We start from the raw sequence: 22069 nt of genomic DNA on the forward strand, positions 1-22069 counted from the left end.
AAAATAAAGCCTCAAATAATCCCTAAATCTCATTCAGCCAGTAATTTCAATTTCTACCTTACTTCCCCTAACAAAAGTATAAAGTAGGATATAACCAAAGAAATGAATTACACGCCCCGGGGATGGCGTTAGGTGTTTACTTTCTCCGTTTCTTCTTCCCCTTGAACAGAAGAGCAGGAGTAAGATGAAGTGAGAAAACTGCAGGGGTCCTTCTGAACTGGTGATACTATCAAGCTGGTTCAGTACAAGTAACCTCTGGTGCGTCCTTAAAACTTGTTATTCCTTGAAATTATCTTTAAGATTTTGAAGGAAATGCACTGAGAGCCAGCCTGGCATTATTCATGTCACTTGTTTGCTGGGGACAGGGTGGCAGTGAGGCTCCCGGGAGTGGCTGGCAGGCTCAGGCTGCCTGTGTGTGTTCTGAATTGTGAACTGGGTTTGGGGAGTGTCCCGCTTCAGAGGAGAATGTATGACTTGGCCTGAGGCAGGCCAACGCCTCTTCATTGTATTTATCTTATTATCACTACAGCCGATCACGATTTCTAGTCTGACTTCATTGTGATTTTTATGGATTTTTGAAGTGTTTTCCTTTTACTCGGTTTCTACTGTTTTAAGTACATTAGAACTTGGCACGTCTCTGAGATTTCCTAGCATCGCCTCGCCTTTTCCCATAAACTCCATTTTTTGGAGCCTTTCTGACTGAGCACAGCAATGCCACCTCCTTCGCAGCAGCTGGCCCTGCTCCTCGGTCAGACAAGAGGAAAGCCTGTCTGTGCTGCCCGTCCCCTGCTCCCCTTGTGCATTTTCCCCTCCTCTGGATGGGGACGAAGAATCTGTTCTCTTCCTCAGTGCTGCTGGGACCTGATATTTCCAATCAACAGTTCCCTCTACTGGCCTGGTTTGGAAAAGTGTATTTTGAGTACCTGGTGTCAGACCCATCAAGTCTTTAGACAACCCTAATTCCATTTTTAGATCTGCACACGTTTATTGTCTGTTTCCTTTCCTTGAATAAAGGAACAAACAAGACATTTAGCCCATCATTGGTACCCAATTACATGTTGAATTAATAATTGTGATGGACATGTAATCTTAGTTAATGTGGGTTATGGCTTGAAAATTAGCAACCTTTTTGATAAGTGAATTTTTTCAAGGGAGAAGTAGGAATCCTTCCGCCTTTTTACTTACTAAATATTTATTGAGCTTGCAGTCAGTTGGAAGTTTTGAACTTATGAGCAACAGTGGTGGCTGTGGGAATCCACGGCCACATGGAAATGTGGACCATGAGGCATGATGGTTCAGGTGCCTAATCCAGGCTTGGGGGACCAGGGCAGAGCTTCCAGTGGAAGGGAAGGCTCATCAGGTAATTGGGTAGAAAGCAAAGAAAGAGTATACCAGGCGGGGAACTAGCCTGGTGCGAAGGCCACCAGATTAGAGAAAGTGTGGTACACGGCTGAATTAAAAAGAGAGTTATGATTAAAGAGTCGAGGAGAAGGGCATTGGTGCAAGAGCTGAGGATGAAGAGGGGATATAGGGGAGGAAAAATAACCTTCTCTCTACCCTTCTGGGTTCCCAACTGAGACCCCTGTAATAAAAGACTAACAAGAGAGGACCAGACATCTATAAACACGCGTGTGTAAATGGGGGACACCCAGGGAAAAATGAATAACTCAAGGAAGTGGCTTAGAACTCTGGCTTATACGTCATCTTCCATAAAGAGCAATACATTTGTGGAGAAATGACAGGACAAGGGAAAGCAGTTTTTGAAGAGTTCTCATCACAAAGAAGAAAAACGATCCCCCCCCCTTTTTGGTACCTATATGAGATGATGGATGTTAACTAAACTTACTATGGTAATGTTTCACAATACATGTAAGTCAAATCATTATGCTGTACACCTTAATTTAACACAGTGATATATGTTAATTATATCTCAGTAAAACTGGGGAAACATAAAGCAATAAAATAAGAAAATGTATGTCCTGCTTTTAGGCAAATGGGGGAGGACAGGGAACTTTTCTTGTAATTGCTTCTTCTCAGTTGCCTTCAGCTCAAAATAAATGTCAAAGTTGCATGTTTTGAGGTGGCATATTCTGCTGCCCTTCAGAGAGCAGGGTCAGATAAAAAAGGAGCTAGCTGGTTAAAGAGTTGAGACTTCATCTAAAGAGTAGAAACCATGACGGGTTTTAAGTAGTTGTTGTGCTGGTCAGAAGAGTTTCTTGCTGGTAGTGTGGAGAATGGGGCAGAAATAGGACCAGGAAGTCCAGGTAGGAGAGGGGTGGACCCCAGGAAGGATGTGGTGGCCCTCATGTAGGTTAGAAGTGGGGATGGAGAAACATGGACAGGTTTGGAAGATGTTTAATAGGTGGCATTGGCAGAATTCCATGATACTTGGATGGGGAAGGGATTAGGGGAGGGCTGAAGAGAAAGCCCAGATTTCTGTCTTGGGCACCTCTGTCAGTTATTGGTGGTATTCATCATTGAATAAGGAATGTGGGTGAGAGGAGCAGTTTGGAAGAAACATGTTTTGGGTTTGATGTGTTGAGTTTGCTTTGTTGGTGGGATGCCCAAGATGAAATATCCAGTAAAGATATTTAGGTAAGAAACTCAGAAAGAGAGATTAGCTAGCAATAAGTGATCTGGAAGTTTTAGGATGATAACTTGATCCATGAGGGGATAGGATCACCAAGGGAGAGTGTAGGGGATGAGAAGAGGGCTTAGTCATACATCTGAGGAACAGTGGCATTTCAGAAAGCAGAGAACAGAAGAATTCACAAAGAAAATTGAGTGGCTGGAGAGAGAGGAAGAAAAGCAGAAGGGTGAGCTATCAGGACATTTGCAGAAAGTGTTTCAAAAGGATGGAACAAGCAAGTGGTAAATGCTACAGAGATGTCTAGTAAGATGGGAACTGACTAGTAACCATTGGATAGTGCTACAAGACAGTCATTGGGGAATGATGGAAGACGGTTTCAGGAGAATTGGTGGGGGGTATAAGTAGCAAGAGTGAGAGTAAAGACTCTGGAAGTTAGCCTGAAAAGGAGTCAGATGATTGGTGTTGGGTGGCGGGAATACAAAGACAGGTCCTGGGGATTACTGTTGGTCACTGCAATGAACTGGATGTTTATGTCTTCCCTCCAAATTAATATGTTGAATCCTAATCCCCAAGTGATAGTAATAGGAGGTGGGGCTTTGGGGAGGTAATTAGGTCATGAGGGTGTAGCCCTCATGAATAGTTAGTGCTTTAATACAAGAGACTCCAGAGAGCTCCCTCACCCTTTTTTCCATGTGAGGACACAGCAAGAAGATACCCTATGAACCAGGAAGTGGGCTCTCACCAGACACTGAATCTGCTGGCATTTTGATCTTGAACTTCCCAGCCTCCAGAACTGTGAGAAATAAATGTTTGTTGTTTAAGCCACTCAGTCAATGGCAGTTTCTTAGAGCAGCTTGAATGGACTAAGACAGTCATATATATTTTAAGATGGGAGACCCTTGAGCATATATACCAGCTTACTGCTGCATGACCACCCCCAAACTCTAGTTTAAAATATGTTTATAGTTGATGCGTCTGCGGATGGGCTGGGGATCGGCTGATCTAGGCTCCCTTTGCTCGTGTGTCTGTGGGTGAGCCGGACCATTCAGCCGGGTCTGCTCTGCTCCGTGCATTTCTAATCCTCTACCTGGGACCATTGTATCAGCCTGGCACGTTCTTCTTAGGGAGATAGCTGAGGCACAAGTGTAGAAGGAGTCCCATCAGTGAGTGTGTTTCAAGCTTCTGTTGGCATCATGCCTGTAGATGTCCTGTGAGCCAATGTTCTTCTTGACAGAAGAACTTAGAAGCCACGTGGCAGAAGGCAAGGTGAGGAATTTAGGCCGTTAATACAATCTGGTGGGAATGAATTTGCAAGGCGGGAGAGGTTGAAGAGAAAGAGGAAGTAGTTTGTAGCACAAATATATTCCCCAGAAGTAGATGGGGAATGGCTTTAAAGCACTGCAAGGGGAGGAGAGATTGGCATCTTTAAATAGGAGAAGAAACACCCTCCTTTTCACTAAGAGGGATGTGGGGAAGTTTTGGGAGTGATGGGGGAAAGTTGAGGGGGTTCCCTTGTGGTTTCAGTTCCCTCTATGAAGTAGGAGGTGTGTCATCTCCTGGGAGAGGGGTTTGCTGTGAGGTAGGTGACTTAAGAGTTGGAAAGTTTAAAATTCCCCCCTTGGGGTTTGGGGGATTGTTGCTCAGTGGAAATCAAGAGTGGCTATGATGCTTCTAAGAACATATAGATATTAACCTTTTTTCTTTAAAAGCATGACAATGAACTGAAGGGAGCTTTCCTTTTCTTTGGTAACATAGATAGCTTGAAAGATAGTCCAGCTTGGCTACCATGGACTTCTATCCCCCGTACACTTTCAGAGAAAATGCCATTGGCCATCCAAAGCGAGGCCAGAACCCTGGGGCTGGGGTGGTACCAGGAGTCAACTTTGACTTTTCTCTTTCTGTTACTTGGCTCAGCCCAATAATCACCAAGACCTGTCCATTCACTTCGCTCTGAGTCAACAACTCCTCTCTACCCTCCGGCCCTCCCCGGGGGCTGGCCACCATCTCCTCTGTCCATTGCACACCCACTTGGTGAGCACCCCACCTCCCCCACCGCTGGTGAGGCTTGTGGACGGTGTGGACGGGATCCACACCCGGCAGCCAGTCAAGAACCATCGTCCCTACCTTGCAGTCTTATCGAGTGGCCCTAGCCTAGATCTCCCTTTCAGAAGATGAACTTTTGATTACAGAAAAACTGTAAAGATTGTGCAGAGAATTCCCGTATACCCCACACCTGGTTTCCCCTTTCGTTAGGCTCTTACACTAGGATGATACCTTGCACAAAACAAATAAACCCATATCGATGCATTTTTTTTGAATTTTATTTTGCTTTTTTTATACAGCAGGTTCTAATTAGTTAACTATTTTATACATATTAGCATATACATGTTAATCCCAATCTCCCAATTCATCACACCACCACCACCACCCCTGCTTCCCCCCTTGGTGTCCATACATTTGTTCTGTACATCTGTGTCTCTATTTCTGCCTTGCAAACCAGTTCATCTGTACCTTTTTTCTAGATTCCACATATATGTGTTAATATACAGTATTTGTTTTTCTCTTTCTGACTGACTTCATTCTGTATGACAGTCTCTAGGTCCATCCACGTCTCTACAAATGACCCAATTTCGTTCCTTTTTATGGCTGAGTAATATTCCATTGTATATATGTACCACATCTCCTTTACCCATTCGTCTGTCAATGGGCATTTAGGTGGCTTCCATGACCTGACTATTGTAAATAGTGCTGCAACAAACATTGGAGTGCATGTGTCATTTGAAATTATGGTTTTCTCTGGGAAAAAGTAGTGGGATTGCTGGGTCATATGGTAGTTCTGTTTTTAGTGTTTTGAGGAACCTCCATACTGTTCTCCATAGTGGCTGTATCAATTTACATTCCTGCCAACAGTGCAAGACGGTTCCCTTTTCTCCACACCTTCTCCAGCATCTGTTGTTTGTAGATTTTCTGATGATGCCCATTCTAACTGGTGTGAGGTGATACCTCATTGTAGTTTTGATTTGCATTTTTCTAATAATTAGTGATGTTGAGCAGCTTTTCATGTGCCTCGTGGCCATCTGTAGGTCTTCTTTGGAGAAATGTCTATTTAGGTCTTCTGCCCATTTTTGGATTGGGTTGTTTGTTTTTTTAATATTGAGCTGCATGAGCTGTTTATATTTTTTGGAGATTAATCCTTTGTCCATTGCTTGGTTTGCAAATATTTTCTCCCATTCTGAGGGTTGTCTTTTCATCTTGTTTATAGTTTCCTTTGCTGTGCAAAAGCTTTTAAGTTTCATTAGGTCCCATTTGTTTATTTTTGTTTTTATTTCCATTATTCTAGGAGGTGGGTCAAAAAAGATCTTGCTGTGATTTATGTCAAAGTGTGTTCTTCCTATGTTTTCCTCTAAGAGTTTTATAGTGTCTGGTCTTAAATTTAGGTCTCTAATCCATTTTGAGGTGTTTTTTTTTTGTATAGTGTTAGGGAGTGTTATAATTTCATTCTTTTACATGTAGCTGTCCAGTTTTCCCAGCACCACTTATTGAAGAGGCTGTCTTTTCTCCATTGTATATTCTTGCCTCCTTTGTCAGATTAATTGACCATAGGTGCGTGGGTTTATCTCTGGGCTTTCTATCCTGTTCCATTGATCTATATTTCTGTTTTTGTGCCAGTACCATACTGTTTTGATGACTGTAGCTTTGTAGTATAGTCTGAAGTCTGGGAGCCTGATTTCTCAAGCTCCGTTTCTCTTTCTCAAGATTGCTTTGACTATTCGGGGTCTTTTGTGTTTCTACACAAATTGTAAAATTCTTTGTTCTAGTCCTGTGAAAAATGCCATTGGTAATTTGATAGGGATTGTATTGAATCTGTAGATTGCTTTGGGTAGTATAGTCATTTTCACAATATTGATTCTTCCAATCCAAGAACATGGTCTATCTCTCCATCTGTTTGTGTCATCTCTGATTCCTTTTATCAGTGTCTTAAAGTTTTCTGAGAACAGGTCTTTTACCTCCTTAGGTAGGTTTATCCTAGGTATTTTATTCTTTTTGTTGCAATAATGAATGGGATTCTTTCCCTAATTTCTCTTTCTGATCTTTTGTTGTTAGTGTATAGGAATGCAAGAGATTTCTGTGCATTATTTTGTATCCTGCAACTTTACCAAATTCATTGATTAGCTCTAGTAGTTTTCTGGTAGCATCTTTAGGATTCTCTATGTATAGTACCATGTCAAACAGTGACAGCTTTAATTCTTCTTTTCCAATTTGTATTCCTTTTATTTCTTTTTCTTCTCTGATTGCCGTGGCTAGGACTTCCAAAACTATGTTGAATAATAGTGGTGAGAGTGGATATCCTTGTCTTGTTCCTGATCTTAGAGGAAATGCTTTCAGTTTTTCACCCTTGAGAATGATGTTTGCTGTGGGTTTGTCATATATAGCCTTTATTATGCTGAGTTAGGTTCCCTCTATGCCCACTTTCTGGAGAGTTTTTATCATAAATCAGTGTTGAATTTTGTCAAAAGCTTTTTCTCCGTCTACTGAGATGATCATATGGTTTTTCTTCTTCAATTTATTAATATGGTATATCACATTGATTTGCATATATTGAAGAATTCTTGCATCCGTGGGATAAATCCCACTTGATCATGGTGTATGATCCTTTTAGTGTGTTGTCGGATTCTGCTTGCTAGTATTTTGTTGAGGATTTTTGCATCTATATTCCTCAGTGATATTGGTCTGTAATTTTCTTCTTTTGTAGTATCTTTGTCTGGTTTAGGTATCAGCGTGATGGTGGCCTTGTAGAATGAGTTTGGGAGTGTTCCTTCCTCTGCAAGTTTTTGGAAGAGTTTGAGAAGGATGGGTGTTAGCTCTTCTCTAAATGTTTCATAGAATTCACCTGTGAAGCCATCTGGTCCTGGACTTCTGTTTGCAGGAAGGTTTTTAACCACAGGTTCAATTTCATTACTTGTGATTGGTCTGTTCATGTTTTCTATTTCATCCTGGTTCAGTCTTGGCAGGTTATAGCTTTCTAAGAATTTGTCCATTTCTTCCAGTTTGTCCATTTTATTGGCATAGAGTTGCTTGTAGTAGTCTCTTAGGATGCTTTGTATTTGTGCAGTGTCTGTTGTAACTTCTCCTGTTTCATTTCTAATTTTATTGATTTGAGTCCTTTCCCTCTTTTTCTTGATGAGTCTGGCTAATGGTTTATCAATTTTGTTTATCTTCTCAAGGAACCAGGTTTTAGTTTTATGATCTTTGCTATTTTCTTTGTTTCTATTTCATTTATTTCTGCTCTGATCTTTATGGTTTCTTTCCTTCTACTAACTTTGGGTTTTGTTTGTTCTACCTTCTCTAGTTCCGTTAGGTGTAAGGTTAGATTGTTTATTTGAAATTTTTCTTGTTTCTTGAGATAGGATTGTATTGCTATAAACTTCCTTCTTAGAACGGCTTTTGCTGCATCCCAGAGGTTTTGGATTGTCGTGTTTTCATTGTCATTTGTCTCTAGGTATTTTTTGATTTCCTCTTTGATTTCTTCAGTGATCTCTTGGTTATTTAGTAATGTATTGTTTAGCCTCCATGTGTTTGTGTTTTTTTTTACTCTTTTCCCCCTGTAATTGATTTCTAATCTCATAGCGTTGTGGTGGGAAAAGATGCTTGATATGATTTCAATTTTCTTAAATTTACTGAGGCTTGATTTGTGACCCAAGATGTGATCTATTTTGGAGAACGTTCCATGTGCACTTGAGAAGAAAATGTAATCTGTTGTTTTCAGATGGAATGTCCTATAAATATCAATTAAATCTGTCTGGTCTATTGTGTCATTTAAAGCTTGTGTTTCCTTATTAATTTTCTGTCTGGATGGTCTGTCCATTGGTGCAAGTGAGGTGTTAAAGTTCCCCACTATTGTGTTACTGTCCATTTCCTCCTTCATAGCTGTTAGCATTTGCCTTATGTACTGAGGTGCTCCTATGTTGGGTGCATATGTATTTATAATTGTTATATCTTCTTCTTGGATTGATCCCTTGATCATTACATAGTGTCCTTCCTTGTCTCTTGTAACATTCTTTATTTTAATGTCTATTTTATCTGATATGCGAATTGCTACTCCAGCTTTCTTTTGATTTCCATTTGCATGGAATATGTTTTTCCATCCCCTCACTTTCAGTCTGTATGTGTCCTTAGGTTTGAAGTGGGTGTCTTGTAGACAGCATATATATGGGTTTTGTTTTTATATCCATTCAGCAAGCCTGTGTCTTTTGGTTGAAGCATTTAATCCGTTTACGTTTAAGGTAATTATCGATATGTATGTTCCTATTACCATTTTCTTAATTGTTTTGGGTTTGTTTTTGTAGGTCTTTTTCTTTTCTTGTGTTTCCTGCCTAGAGAAGTTCCTTTACCATTTGTTGTAGAGCTAGTTTGGTGGTGCTGAATTCTCTTAGCTTTTGCTTGTCCGTAAAGCTTTTGATTTCTCTGTCAAATCTGAATGAGATCCTTGCTGGGTAGAGTGATCTTGGTTGTAGTTTCTTCCCTTTCATCACTTTAAATATATTGTGCCAGTCCCTTCTGGCTTGTAGAGTTTCTGTTGAGAAATCAATCAGCTGTTTACCTTATGGGAGTTCCCTTGCATGTTATTTGTTGTTTTTCCCTTGTTGCTTTTAATAATTTTTCTTTGTCTTTAATTTTTGTCAATTTGATTACTATGTGTCTCAGCATGTTTCTCCTTGGGTTTATCCTGCCTGGGACTCTGTGCTTCCTGTACTTGAGTGGCTATTTCTTTTCCCATGTTAGGGAAATTTTCTACTATAATCTCTAAATGTTTTCTCGGGTCCTTTCTCTCTGTCTTCTCCTCTGGGACCCCTATAATGCGAATGTCACTGTGTTTAATGTTATCCTAGAGGTCTCTTAGGCTGTCTTCATTTCTTTTCTTTCTTTTTTCTTTATTCTGTTCTGTGACAGTGAATTCCACCATTCTGTCTTCCAGGTCAGTTATCCATTCTTCTGCCTCAGTTATTCTGCTATTGATTCCTTCTAGTGTATTTTTGATTTCAGTTACTGTATTATTCATCTGTGTTTGTTTGTCCTTTAATTCTTCTAGGTGTTTGTTCTTTAATTCTTGTAGGTCTTTGTTCAACATTTCTTGCATCTTCTCAATCTTTGCCTCCATTTTTTTTCTGAGGTCCTGGATCATTTTCACTATCATTATTCTGACTTCTTTTTCTGGAAGGTTGCCTATCTCCACTTCATTTAGTTGTTTTTCTGGGGTTATATCTTGTTCCTTCATCTTGTACATAGCCCTCTGCCTTTTCATTTTGTCTCTTTCTGTGAATGTGGTTTTCATTCCACAGGCTGCAGGATTGTAGTTCTTCTTGCTTCTGCTATTTGCCCTGTGGTGGATGAGGCTGTCTAAGAGGCTTGTGCAAGCTTCCTGATGGGAGGGACTGGTGGTGGGTAGAGCTGGCTGTTGCTCTGGTGGGCAGAGCTCAGTAAAACTTTAATCTGCTTGACTGCTGATTTGTGGGGCTGAGTTCCCTCCCTGTTGGTTGTTTGGCCTGAGGTGACTCAGCACTGGAGCCTACCCAGCTCTTTGGTGGGGCTAATGGTGGACTCTGGGAGGGCTCACGCCAAGGAGTACTTCCCAGAACTTCTGCTGCCAGTGTCCTTGTCCCCATGGTGAGCCACAGCCACCCCCCGCCTCTGCAGGAGACCCTCCAACACTAGCAGGTAGGTCTGGTTCAGTCTCCCCTGGGGTCACTGCTCCTTCCCCTGGGTCCCGATGCACACACTACTTTACGTGGGCCCTCCAAGAGTGGAGTCTCTGTTTCCCCCAATCCTGTCGAAGTCCTGCAATCAAATCCCGCTAGCCTTCAAAGTCTGATGCTCTGGAAATTCCTCCTCCCGTTTCCAGACCCCCAGGTTGGGAAGCCTGACATGGGGCTCAGAACCTTCACTCCAGTGGGAGGACTTCTGTGGTATAATTGTTCTCCAATCTGTGAGTCACCCACCCAGCGGTTACGGGATTTGATTTTATTGTGATTGCGCCCCTCCTACCGTCTCATTGTGGCTTCTCCTTTGTCTTTGGATGTGGGGTATCTTTTTTGGTGAGTTCCAGTGTCTTCCTGTCAATGATTGTTGAGCCGTTGTGATTCCGGTGCCCTCGCAGAGGGAGTGAGCGCACGTCCTTGTACTCTGCTATCTTGAACCAATCTCCTCAATGCATTTTTTTTTATTAACTAAAGTCCATTTTTTTATTCAGACTTCCTCAGTTTTTCCCTAATGTCCTTTTTCTGTTCCAAGATCCCAGCTAGGATCCCATGTGACATTTTGTTGTCATGTCCCCTCATGCTCCTCTTGGTTGTGACAGTTTCTCAGACTTTATGACTTTCACAGTCTGGGGAGTGCTTGTCAGGTACTCGTCAGGTAGAGTGTCCCTCAGTTTGTGTGTGTCTGGTGTTTTTTGCATGATTAGAGTGGAGTTGCGGGTTTTTCAGAGGAGGACTACAGAGAAAAGTGCCGTTTGCATGACATCATATGAAGGGATTTGTTAAAGAAAAATTCAATGACACCTGTTAGAGACGGTCAGGCAGACTTTATTCAAAAATCATCTCGATAGGTATGAGGGCCATCACAATGGGATTTTGCACCAGGGGAGAGGGTAGGCTCAACTCCGACTGCAGCGTGGATATGTGGGTGTTTATAGACAAGGAGCAGGGTGGGGGTCTGGGGTGGGAAATGACTAAGAGGAAACATCAGGGAGATTCCGGCCAAACCGACCTAACAAGATTCTTGCTGAAGACAGGCCAGGGTGATGGGATATCACCTGGGGGCTGGTGGAGGATGAGGAATGACCCGATAGCACGGTGGGGATGAGGGTGGTTCTCGTTCAACTGAAATGAGATTTTACAAGGAAGGGCCCAGATGGGCCTGGGGAGAAGATTCAGGAGCCTGAGTGACGTTTGATCAGTCGGAGAATCTTTGTCGGCACAGGCTCTGGACATGACCGTTGACCCTGGTCACTGGCTGAGGTCATGCTGGCCACACTTCTCTCTCGTGAGATTACCGCTCCACCGCCCTCCCCAGCACAGTCTGCTCTTTGGAGGGGAGTCTCTGTGCACAGCCCACAAGAGGACGAGTGGGTGCTTATGTGTCACCTCCTTGGGAGTGGAGCAAGTGCATAAGTTTTTCTGGAGTTTTTCTGCCCAGAAATTTGTCTGTTAGGCCCTTTTTATACAACACCTTATCTCCTGTCATTGTCACAGTTGTGAGGTTGATATTATCTCCCATTTTCCAGATGTGGAAACAGAGACTCAGTGAAGTTGACCTACCTCCCCAGGCTCACCCAGATTTTAAGTGGCAGGCTGGGAGCTTGAATTTGAGTGTTCTCAGAGCCAGCTCTCTTAAGTACTCAGTTCTCTGTCTGCATGGCCATTTAGTTACTCCACTGAAGCTATATCATCAAGAATTAACTTATTCCCTGGGCTGCTTAAGCCCTTCTCTTAGGCAGGGTAAGGCTCATGGGGTCAGTGGAGGACGTTCTTTAGCTCTGTGTGGTCAGCCCGCTCGCTAAGTCCACTCTGAGGACTTCAGGAAGCAAATCCTATACCATACGGTCAAAGTTGGACTAGGCTCAAACTAGATTTCCATATGGGGCACATTCTGTTATGCAAGGAAGGCTGTGTTCTTCCTATCATCTATCTTACTGAAGAAAAAGAAAAAAAGCTCCTTTTTGGTTAATTGGCATGATTTAAAGAAGAAAGGTTGGGCTTCCCTGGTGGTGCAGTGGTTGAGAGTCCGCCTGCCGATGCAGGGGACACGGGTTCGTGCCCCAGTCCGGGAGGATCCCACATGCCGTGGAGCGGCTGGGCCCGTGAGCCATGGCCGCTGAGCCTGCGCATCCGGAGCCTGTGCTCCACAACGGGAGAGGCCACAACAGTGAGAGGCCTGCATACCGCCAAAAAAATAATAATAATAAAATAAAAATAAATAAATAAAGAAGAAAGGTTAATATCTATTCAGGTTAATATCTATTCATTCTTAGCAGCACTGGGTCCATCCTTGATTTCAGTTGAGCGAGGTTGTTTCGTGATAACAGGTATTGTGCTGTCATTCTGGGAAAGCCAGTGGGGAGCTGAGAGTGATTTCACGGGTCACTGGCAGCTCGAGCCTGTAGTCAGTAGTCAGAACGAGTGGACTGCACGTTGGTTTTTCTGATCTCTACATAACATGCAGAACAGGTCTGTATAATGGGCCGTTTGTTTTGTGGATTGTCAGTTTTTTCTCTCCCTGCCTGTTCAGAGTGTTTAGGATATGTCGGTGCAAAGGACATCGTGCTGAAAATACGGCGGCCACGCTCTTTCGCGTTTTTAAAGAAACAGCTCCAATTGCAATTCGTTTCACTATGACCCTGGCTAAATCTAACTGACAGGTGCTGCAAAGTGTTTAGCTGGACGACAAACCCAACTGAGATCAAAGGACTCCCCTCCCCCGCCCCTGCTCCAACAGTTTAGAGCAGTTAAGCTGCTTTGGGCACCTGACAGCCAGCATCGTCCCCTGGCGGGGGTGTGCTCTGTAAAGGAGAGCAGAAAGCAAAGTGGTGTGAATGACTCAAAAAGTGGCAGCTGCTGGTTGGAACGTGTGAGTCACAGAGCGGGAAGGTCCCACCCATTTGCTTCTGGCTTGTTAACCCCCGGACACGATCGTATTAGTCAGTGCTTAAATCAGAAAGTCAGAAAGCTACATGATTTTTGCGATGAGTTCAGGAGGTGGGCTGAGGTCCATGGTGAGGGGACAGCACTGCTTCTGGAGGAGCCCACACTCTAGTTTCTGTTGCTTGTTTCATTTTTAAGTTGGAAGTTGAGGAGAAGGATGCACTGTTGCTTGGCCAGCAGCCTGCAGTGTCTGGGTGCCATTCAAGGAGGGTAACTGGGTCCCCGGCTGCACTCTGTCTGTCTCGGTCGGCGTGCGATTGGGGGTACGGAGCTCCTGCCGTGGGAGGAGTTACTGGTGGGCGTGCACAGCACTGGCAGGACCCGGATGGAGGCCCAGGAGACGTCGCTACGGCAGGGGAGGGGTGGGGTCTCCACGCTGCTGTGCTGGGGGCCTCCGCTCCCTCGGCCTTCTAGTCTGCAGGGCAAGGGTGGGGGCTGCATCTCGGGAGCACCTTGTGTCCCATGGCTGCCCGCCCTCCGGAGGAGGCCTCACCTCCTCTGCCATGTGTCCAGTCTCACCCATTGTGCTTCCTGATAGCAGCTGGGGACGGAGCCTCAGGGGTCCTGGCTTCTCCGTGGTGCAGAGGCCTCCCTTCGAGGAGCTAGTGGTGCCCAGTTAGCAGCAGAAGTCGCAGTGCAGTGTCCACCAGGCGTCACACCTGCAGCCCTGACAGCGGGGCTTCCGGGGGACATGTATGGGGTGGGGATGACGGCGGGATTTCCGAGCGAGTCCTCGGCGTGTAAAGATGGAGGCTGGGTCCCCAGCCCTCCATCCAGGCTCAGGTGAGAGCTTCTGCAGACTGCCCACCCTCCCGGGGTGTGTTAGCCGTCACGATTAGGGCCAGGATGGAAATGGCAACCAAGAGGCAGGCTGGCGGGTCAGGGGTCAGGGAGAAGGTAAGCAGGAGAGGAGGCCATCTCCCACCTTGGTCCTGAAATCTGAGCCTCTAGGAAGTGGCTCTCAACAGGGGTGATTTTGCCCCCATAGGGGATATTTGGCAACGTCTGGACACATTTTTGGTTGTCATACCTGGGAGGGAGGTGGGGTATGGTAGCTACTGGCATCTAGTGGGTAGAGCCCAGTGCTAATCGTCCCACACTGCACAGAACAGCCCTACAACAAAGAATAATCTGGCCCCAGGTGTCAGTAGTGCCAAGGTTGACACCCTGCTCTAAGGGACTGAAGAGTCGGGGCGGGGGAGGGTGGCGTGTCATTTCACTCGAGGACTTAATAGATGTGGCCAGTGGGCTTCGGGCAGCATGGGCATTTGACCCCAGAGCTCTTTATGTGGCACAAGAGTCGTTTGAGGATCTTTCTCTGGGTGAGCCAGGAGCATCCTGGGAACACTGCTTGTTACGTGATGTTCTCCTTATTCACCGCTATCCAAGCGTGCGTGGGCTTTTTGAAAACCCTCTGGGAGTGAGCAGAAAATCAGGCCCTTTTTTGGAAGTGCGAGACGATAAAGGGGAGAAATCTATATTTTGAAATGAATATTCTTACCTGCTTGGGTCTATGGATAAGGGTCTGGGTAGCAATACTCCCTGGGTTCCCTGCCTCTGTGTGTGTGTGTGTGTGTGTGTGTGTGTGAGAGAGAGAGAGAGACAGAGAGAGAGAGAGAGCGGGAGAGAGAGAGAGAGAGAGAGAGAGAGCGCCTCTGAGTGGTGATAGGGTGGCAGTGTGCACTGGCATATCCTGTTGTTATGATGATGAGATAAAGACTTTCTCCTCCCTGAGGCTCTGGAGTTCTGGGAAATGGCTCTGAGGTTCATCTTCTGTTTTGCATCGGCGTCTCCTGCTGGGCACCGACAGCATGCAGGGCCTCCCCACTGACCAGCCAGCGTCTGCGTCAGGCCAGCTCGGGTTTGCCCACGCCACCCCCGCAGTGTCCCTGCTCCCCACATTCCCTCCTCAACAGGTTGATGGGACAGCTGGACTTGCAAGTGGCTTGGCAGGAGGGAATAATGAACCAGAGGCAGCAACGGCATGGCCGGGGCAGGGCCCTGTCTTCTCGTTTCCTGGACTCCTGAGAATTATTTTTTGCGGCCTGAGAGGCAGACACACACAGACACACAGACACACACAGACACACACAGACACACACACAGACACACACACACACACACACACAGACACACACACACACACACACACACACACACACACACACACACACACACACACACACACACACACACACACACACACACACACACCCCCACCCACCCACACACACCCAGAGCGGTGGACCATGCCACGTTTCCCTCCGTCTGTGTAGGAAGGCCGCTGGAATGCCCGCTCTTTGTGGAGTGTGGTCCATACATGTGTGCATTTCTCTTTGCAGGGCACGTCACCATCACCAACTACTTGTTGAACTATTTCCCCGGTCTTGACCTTGAAAGGAGGAACGTGTTTGGCTTCACGGCCCTGATGAAAGCCGCCATGCAGGGCCGAACGGAGTGCATCCGAGCGCTGATGCTAGCAGGTACGTCCCCACCTGTCCCATGCAGTCCCAGGGTCCCGGGAAATGCTGAGTTGGCTCTTTTAAAGATATGTGTTGAAGGAATGAAACCCCCCCCCCCCATAGAAACCAAGCCTAGTGGATGCAGCAAAGAAACGTTTCTTTGTTGAGATGTATGGCTGTCATCATCCGAGTGTAAACAAAAACAAAAGCTCCGGCCCGCTCGCGGCGCGCATGCTCCGTGCGGGGCTGCTCCAGCGACACGGGGTAATGAGCGCGGGGCGGAGGGGGCTGGCCGAGCCGCGCTTGCTGGGGCCCGGGGCTTGGCGGCGGCGGCCCTGGGGCGCTGTGCGCGGCTGCTGAAGGGCGGCGGCGAAGGTGGTGGTGGCCAGCACTGTGCGCGCCAGTGTGGCTCTCTCGCCCGACGCGCGCGCCAGGTCTGTCCCCAGGGCCCTCTGGAGGTGACTCGGGTGGGCCGGGCCGGGCAGGGCGGCGTTGCCGGTTGGGAGGGCGGAGATGAGGCGATGAGGAGACAAGCCGCCGCCGCTCTCTGCCTGCCGCCGCCGTAGCGGAAGTTCGAGCAGGAGAGAGGCCAGCTGTACCCCTGCCGGGTTGCGAACCCAGAGGAGAAGGAGCCGCCCGAGAAGCAGGCCAGCGCCGCGGGGAAAGGAGGCCGCCCGGGTTCACGGGCCGCAGCGCTTCCTCTGCGGACGCTGCACTAGGCGACGTCGCGGAGCCGAGGAAGCCGCCCCCGGAGCCCCCGCCCGCCCGCCCGCCGGCGCCGTCTCCGCGCCAACTCGGCCGTAGCCGCGGCCCGGGCAGGAGGCGGCGGCGGCTGGCGAGGCGAGGCGGCCCACGCCCTGCCTGTCAGGCCACCGGCCCGGCCCGTTTCGGCCCGCGGGCCGCCCCGGCTACGGAGGCGCTGCCGCCGGGGCCATGCCGCAGGCGCCGCAGCCGTACGAGTTCGTCAGCGAGGAGAACAGTCCGAAATGGCGGGGACTGTTGGTCTCGGCCCTGCGGAAGGTTCAGGAGCAAGTACATCCCAATCTCTCAGCTAATGAAGAGTCTATTATCTTGAAGAGCTGATTTTTCAGCTGCTTAATAAATTATGCATGGCCCAACCAAGGACTGTTGAAGATGTGGAGGAACGAGTTCAAAAGACCTTTCCTCATCCAATGGATAAATGGGCTATTGCTGATGCATAGTCTGCCATAGAGAAACGGAAACGAAGAAATCCTCTTACTGCCTGTGGACAAAATCCATCCTTCATTGAAGGAAGTTTTAGGGTACGAAGTGGACTACCATGTGTCCCTGTATATTGTGGCTGTACTAGAGTATATCTTAGCTGATATTTTGAAATTGGCTTATAATTATGTATTTAATATCCGACATTATGAAATATCCCAACAGGACATTAAAGTGTCAATGTGTGCAGATAAGGTTTTTTGTTTTGTTTTGTTTTTTTGTTTTGTTTTTTGCGGTACGTGGACCTCTCACTGTTGTGGCCTCTCCCGTTGCGGAGCACAGGCTTCGGACGCGCAGGCCCAGCGGCCATGGCTCACGGGCCCAGCTGCTCCGTGGCATGTGGGATCTTCCCGGACCGGGGCACGAACCCGTGTCCCCTGCATCAGCAGGCGGACTCTCAACCACTGTGCCACCAGGGAAGCCCTGCAGATAAGGTTTTGATGGACATGTTTGATCAGGATGACATAGGCTTGGTTTCTCTTTGTGAAGATGAACCTAGTTCTTCAGGTGAATTAAACTACTATGACCTTGTCAGAACTGAAATTGCAGAAGAAAGACAGTATCTACGGGAACTAAATATGATCATAAAAGTGTTTTGAGAAGCTTTTATTTCTGACAGAAAGCTGTCTAAACTTTCTGATATTGAAAAGATTTTCAGTAACATTTTAGCTATACATGAATTGACTGTGAACCTTCTGGGTTTAATTGAAGACACAGTTGAAATGACTGATGAAAGCAGCCCTCATCCCTTAGCTGGAAGCTGTTTTGAAGATTTGGCAGAGGAACAAGCATTTGATCCTTATGAAACATTATCACAGGATATTCTTTCACCAAAATTTCATGAACATTTCAGTAAGTTGATGGCCAGACCTGCAGTGGCTCTGCACTTTCAGTCCATTCCTGATGGTTTTAAAGAGGCAGTTCGTTATGTCCTTCCACGCCTTATGCTGGTGCCAGTATATCATTGTTGGCACTATTTTGAATTATTAAAGCAATTGAAAGCATGTAGTGAAGAGCATGAAGACAGAGAATGTTTGAACCAAGCTGTTACTGCTCTCATGAATCTCCAAGGTAGTGTAGACCGAATTTACAAGCAGTATTCACCTAGACGCTGACCTGGGGATCCTGCTTGCCCTTTTTATAATCGTCAATTAAGAAGCAAGCACCTGGCTATTAAAAAAATGAATGAAATTCAGAAAAACATAGATGGATGGGAAGGCAAAGATATTGGACAGTGTTGTAATGAATTTATTATGGAAGGCCCATTGACAAGAATTGGTGCTAAACATGAATGGCATATTTTTCTCTTTGATGGCTTAATGATTAGCCACAAACCCAGTCACAGCCAGTCACACCTTCCAGGATACAGTAGTACAGAATACAGATTAAAAGAAAAATTTGTCATGAGGAAAATACAAATATGTGATAAAGAAGATACTTGTGAGTGCAAACATGCTTTTGAATTAGTATCCAAAGATGAAAACAGCATAATATTTGCTGCTAAGTTTGCTGAAGAGAAAAATAATTGGATGGCAGCACTTATTTCTCTTCATTATCATAGTACTCTACATCGAATGCTAGATTCAGTATTATTGAAGGAAGAAAATGAGCAACCACTTAGATTACCGAGTCCTGAAGTGTATCGTTTTGTGGTAAAAGACTCTGAGGAAAACATTGTTTTTGAAGACAACTTGCAAAGTAGAAGTGGAATCCCCATTATTAAAGGAGGAACTGTGGTGAAATTAATTGAAAGGTTAACACATCACATGTATGCAGATCCCAATTTTGTTCCCACTTTTCTTACTACGTATCGTTCATTTTGTAAACCACAGGAATTGCTAAGCTTACTGATTGAACGATTTGAAATTCCAGAGCCAGAACCTAGTGAAGCAGATAAATTGGCAGTAGAGAAAGGCGAGCAGCCAATCAGTGCAGACCTTAAAAGGTTTCGCAAGGAATACGTCCAGCCAGTACAACTTAGGATCTTAAATGTCTTTCGGCACAGGGTTGAACACCATTTTTATGACTTTGAAAGAGACTTGGAGTTGCTTGAAAGACTAGAATCCTTCATTTCAAGTGTAAGAGGGAAAGCTATGAAGAAATGGGTAGAGTCAGTTGCTAAGATCATCAAGAGGAAGAAACAAGCTCAGGCAAATGGAATAAGCCATAATATTACCTTTGGAATTCCACCTCCACCAATTGAATGGCATATCAGCAGACCAGGACAGTTTGAAACATTTGATCTCATGACACTTCATCCAATAGAAATTGCACATCAAATGATACTTCTGGAATCTGATCTCTACAGGAAAGTTCAACCTTCTGAACTTGTAGGGAGTGTATGGACCAAAGAAGATAAAGAAATAAATTCTCCAAATTTATTAAAAATGATTCGCCACACCACACATCTCACTCTCTGGTTTGAAAAGTGCATTGTGGAAGCAGAAAATTTTGAGGAACGGGTGGCAGTACTAAGTAGAATTATAGAAATTCTGCAAGTTTTTCAAGATTTGAATAATTTCAGTGGTGTATTAGAGATCGTCAGTGCAATAAATTCAGTATCAGTCTGTAGACTAGATCATACCTTTGAGGAAAGAAAAAGGAAAATTTTGGATGAAGCTGTGGAATTAAGTCAAGATCATTTTAAAAAATATCTAGTGAAACTTAAGTCAATCAGTCCACCCTGTGTGTCTTTTTTTGGAATATATTTAACAAATATTCTGAAGACTGAGGAAGGGAATAATGATTTTTTAAAAAAGAAAGGGAAAGATTTAATCAATTTCAGTAAGAGGAAAAAAGTAGCTGAAATTACTGGAGAAATTCAGCAATATCAGAATCAGCCTTACTGTTTACGGATAGAACCAGAAATGAGGAGGTTCTTTGAAAACCTTAACCCCATGGGAAATGCTTCTGAAAACGAGTTTACAGATTATTTGTTCAACAAGTCACTAGAAATTGAACCCCGAAACTGCAAACAGCCATCTCGATTTCCTAGGAAATCAACTTTCTCTTTAAAATCGCCTGGAATAAGGCCTAATACAGGCCGACATGGCTCTACCTCAGGTACTTTACGAGGTCATCCAACACCATTAGAAAGAGAACCACGTAAAATAAGCTTTAGTCGGATTGCTGAAACAGAGCTTGAATCAACAGTGTCAGCACCAACCTCTCCGAATACACCATCTGCTCCATCAGTATCTGCTTCTTCAGACCTTCGTGTGTTTTTAGATGTGGATCTCAACAGTTCCTGTGGAAGCAATAGCATCTTTGCTCCAGTCCTCTTGCCTCATTCAAAGTCTTTCTTTAGTTCGTGTGGTAGTTTACATAAACTAAGTGAAGGGCCACTGATTCCTCCTCCACTTCCTCCTCGAAAAAAATTTGATCATGATGCTTCAAATTCCAAGGGGACTATGAAATCTGATGATGACCCCCCTGCTATTCTGCCAAGACAGCCTCCTCCTCCAAAGGTAAAACCCAGAGTTCCTGCTCCTTCTGGTGCATTTGACGGGCCTCTGCATAGTCCACCACCGCCGCCGCCGAGAGATCCTCTTCTCGATACCCCTCCACCAGTTCCCCTTCGGCCTCCAGAACGCTTTGTAAACTGTCCGTTTACTCTTCAGCCACCTGCACTGGGACATCTTCATAGAGACCCAGACTGGTTCAGAGACGTTAGTACATGTCCCAATTCTCCAAACACTCCTCCTAGCACACCCTCTCCAAGGGTACCACATCGATGCTATGTGCTCAGTTCTAGTCAAAATAATCTTGCTCATCCTCAAGCGCCCCCTGTTCCACCAAGGCAGAATTCAAGCCCTCACCTGCCAAAACTGCCACCAAAGACTTACAAACGGGAGCTTTCGCACCCCCCATTGTGTAGACTGCCTTTGCTAGAAAATGCAGAAACTCCTCAATGACCCTAGCCGTATGTAGTCGTTGACACTGGAATGGTATTTGTACAGTTTTTTTTTAAATTTATTCAAAAAAGGCCTAGTATTTTAGTACTTTTAAAAAATAATGTTCTTACAAAAATGCTACTGATCAAATAAGCTTTTAAAGATTGGAAAAATAAAAATACAGAAGTCCTTTACCATTATCCTCAGGTGATCAGTAGCATTGCCTTGTCTTGGATCCTCAGTGCTGCCCAAAGGCCAGTATAAAGAATTTATATTTGCACTGTAGACTCTGCTAAAATATGGTTTAAAGTGACATTGATGGCACTGAAAGCGGATAGTGCATTTGTGGAATTTTTCAAATTTGAGTGACAGATGACTTTTTAAGGCAGTGAATTTATACACACATAGGGGGTGTGTGGTGATACTGATTTTTAAGCCTCTTTGACCATCTTCTAGTTTTTACATCTAGTTTTTACATTTCGGAAGATCGTGAATAACACCCACTGCTCTTAAACTCTTTAATGCCATGTCTTAAAAGCCAGAATTTGCTGCTGAAGACAAAAGTGAAAAATAGAACGAAAATAATAGAATGCACTGTGTTTATTGTTTTGTCGAAATGTAAACAGACTACCTAACCCAATCATAGAGGAGAAAAGGGCATATATCTTATACAGATGTGCCTTTTTGCAGACTATGGTGTCTTTAGCTAACGAGTTGCCTGTTGTTTTGGAAAACAAAGTTAATATGCCATACATGTACAGTTTTGTTTATATTGTACATTTAAAGATAATGCTAATAACCTATATAAATTTATGTGACTCAAGGCCTGTAATACGGTCCGCTACTTTACTAATTCATAAAGCTGGAGGATAAGTTTCTTACGGCATAGGAGCCAACTGCGTTGCCTTCAAAACCAAGTAACTTTCTCTATAAATCTCGCGTTAACTAAAAATTTTTAAAGTATTTTTTTAGGTTGGTAATATTTAAAGCAGCAGACACTTAAAGCTTGATTAAACTTTTTAATCAGAGACGTGATTAAAACTTTTATTTGCCATTTGTACTCCTTCGTTCTAAGTGATGAAAAAGCGTGTTCTCCTCTCAGTGCCGTAGCAGCAGTTGTAAAGTAACCCAAAGCCGCATTGCTTATTTACTGGTCTGCGGCCTTTTACTGCGCTTTGTGTC

The 22069-nt window shown here is 44.9% G+C and overlaps 2 protein-coding genes across 4 annotated transcripts in view; both read left to right on the top strand.

Moving 5' to 3' along the window:
- ANKRD33B (ankyrin repeat domain 33B) overlaps positions 1-22069 on the top strand; it is a gene marked incomplete at its 5' end in the record, with an annotated part of 93642 nt that overhangs the window by 55001 nt on the left and 16572 nt on the right. For all 3 annotated transcript variants that reach the window (XM_082651475.1, XM_082651476.1, XM_082651477.1), the window contains one exon: positions 15633-15773. In XM_082651475.1, the coding sequence (XP_082507601.1) occupies positions 15633-15773 (141 nt within the window). The remainder of the gene's footprint in view (positions 1-15632; positions 15774-22069) is intronic.
- Positions 16686-20908, top strand: LOC309821280 (son of sevenless homolog 2-like; the record flags this gene model as incomplete). The annotated part of the gene is given in 7 exon segments (XM_082652469.1): positions 16686-16812; positions 16815-16951; positions 16955-16986; positions 16988-17189; positions 17429-17590; positions 17594-18106; positions 18110-20908. Coding segments are annotated over 7 exon segments (3972 nt in total).

The sequence above is a fragment of the Grampus griseus genome, assembly GCF_964374135.1.
Source record: "Grampus griseus genome assembly, chromosome: 3".
In the NCBI taxonomy this organism is placed as follows: domain Eukaryota; kingdom Metazoa; phylum Chordata; class Mammalia; order Artiodactyla; family Delphinidae; genus Grampus; species Grampus griseus.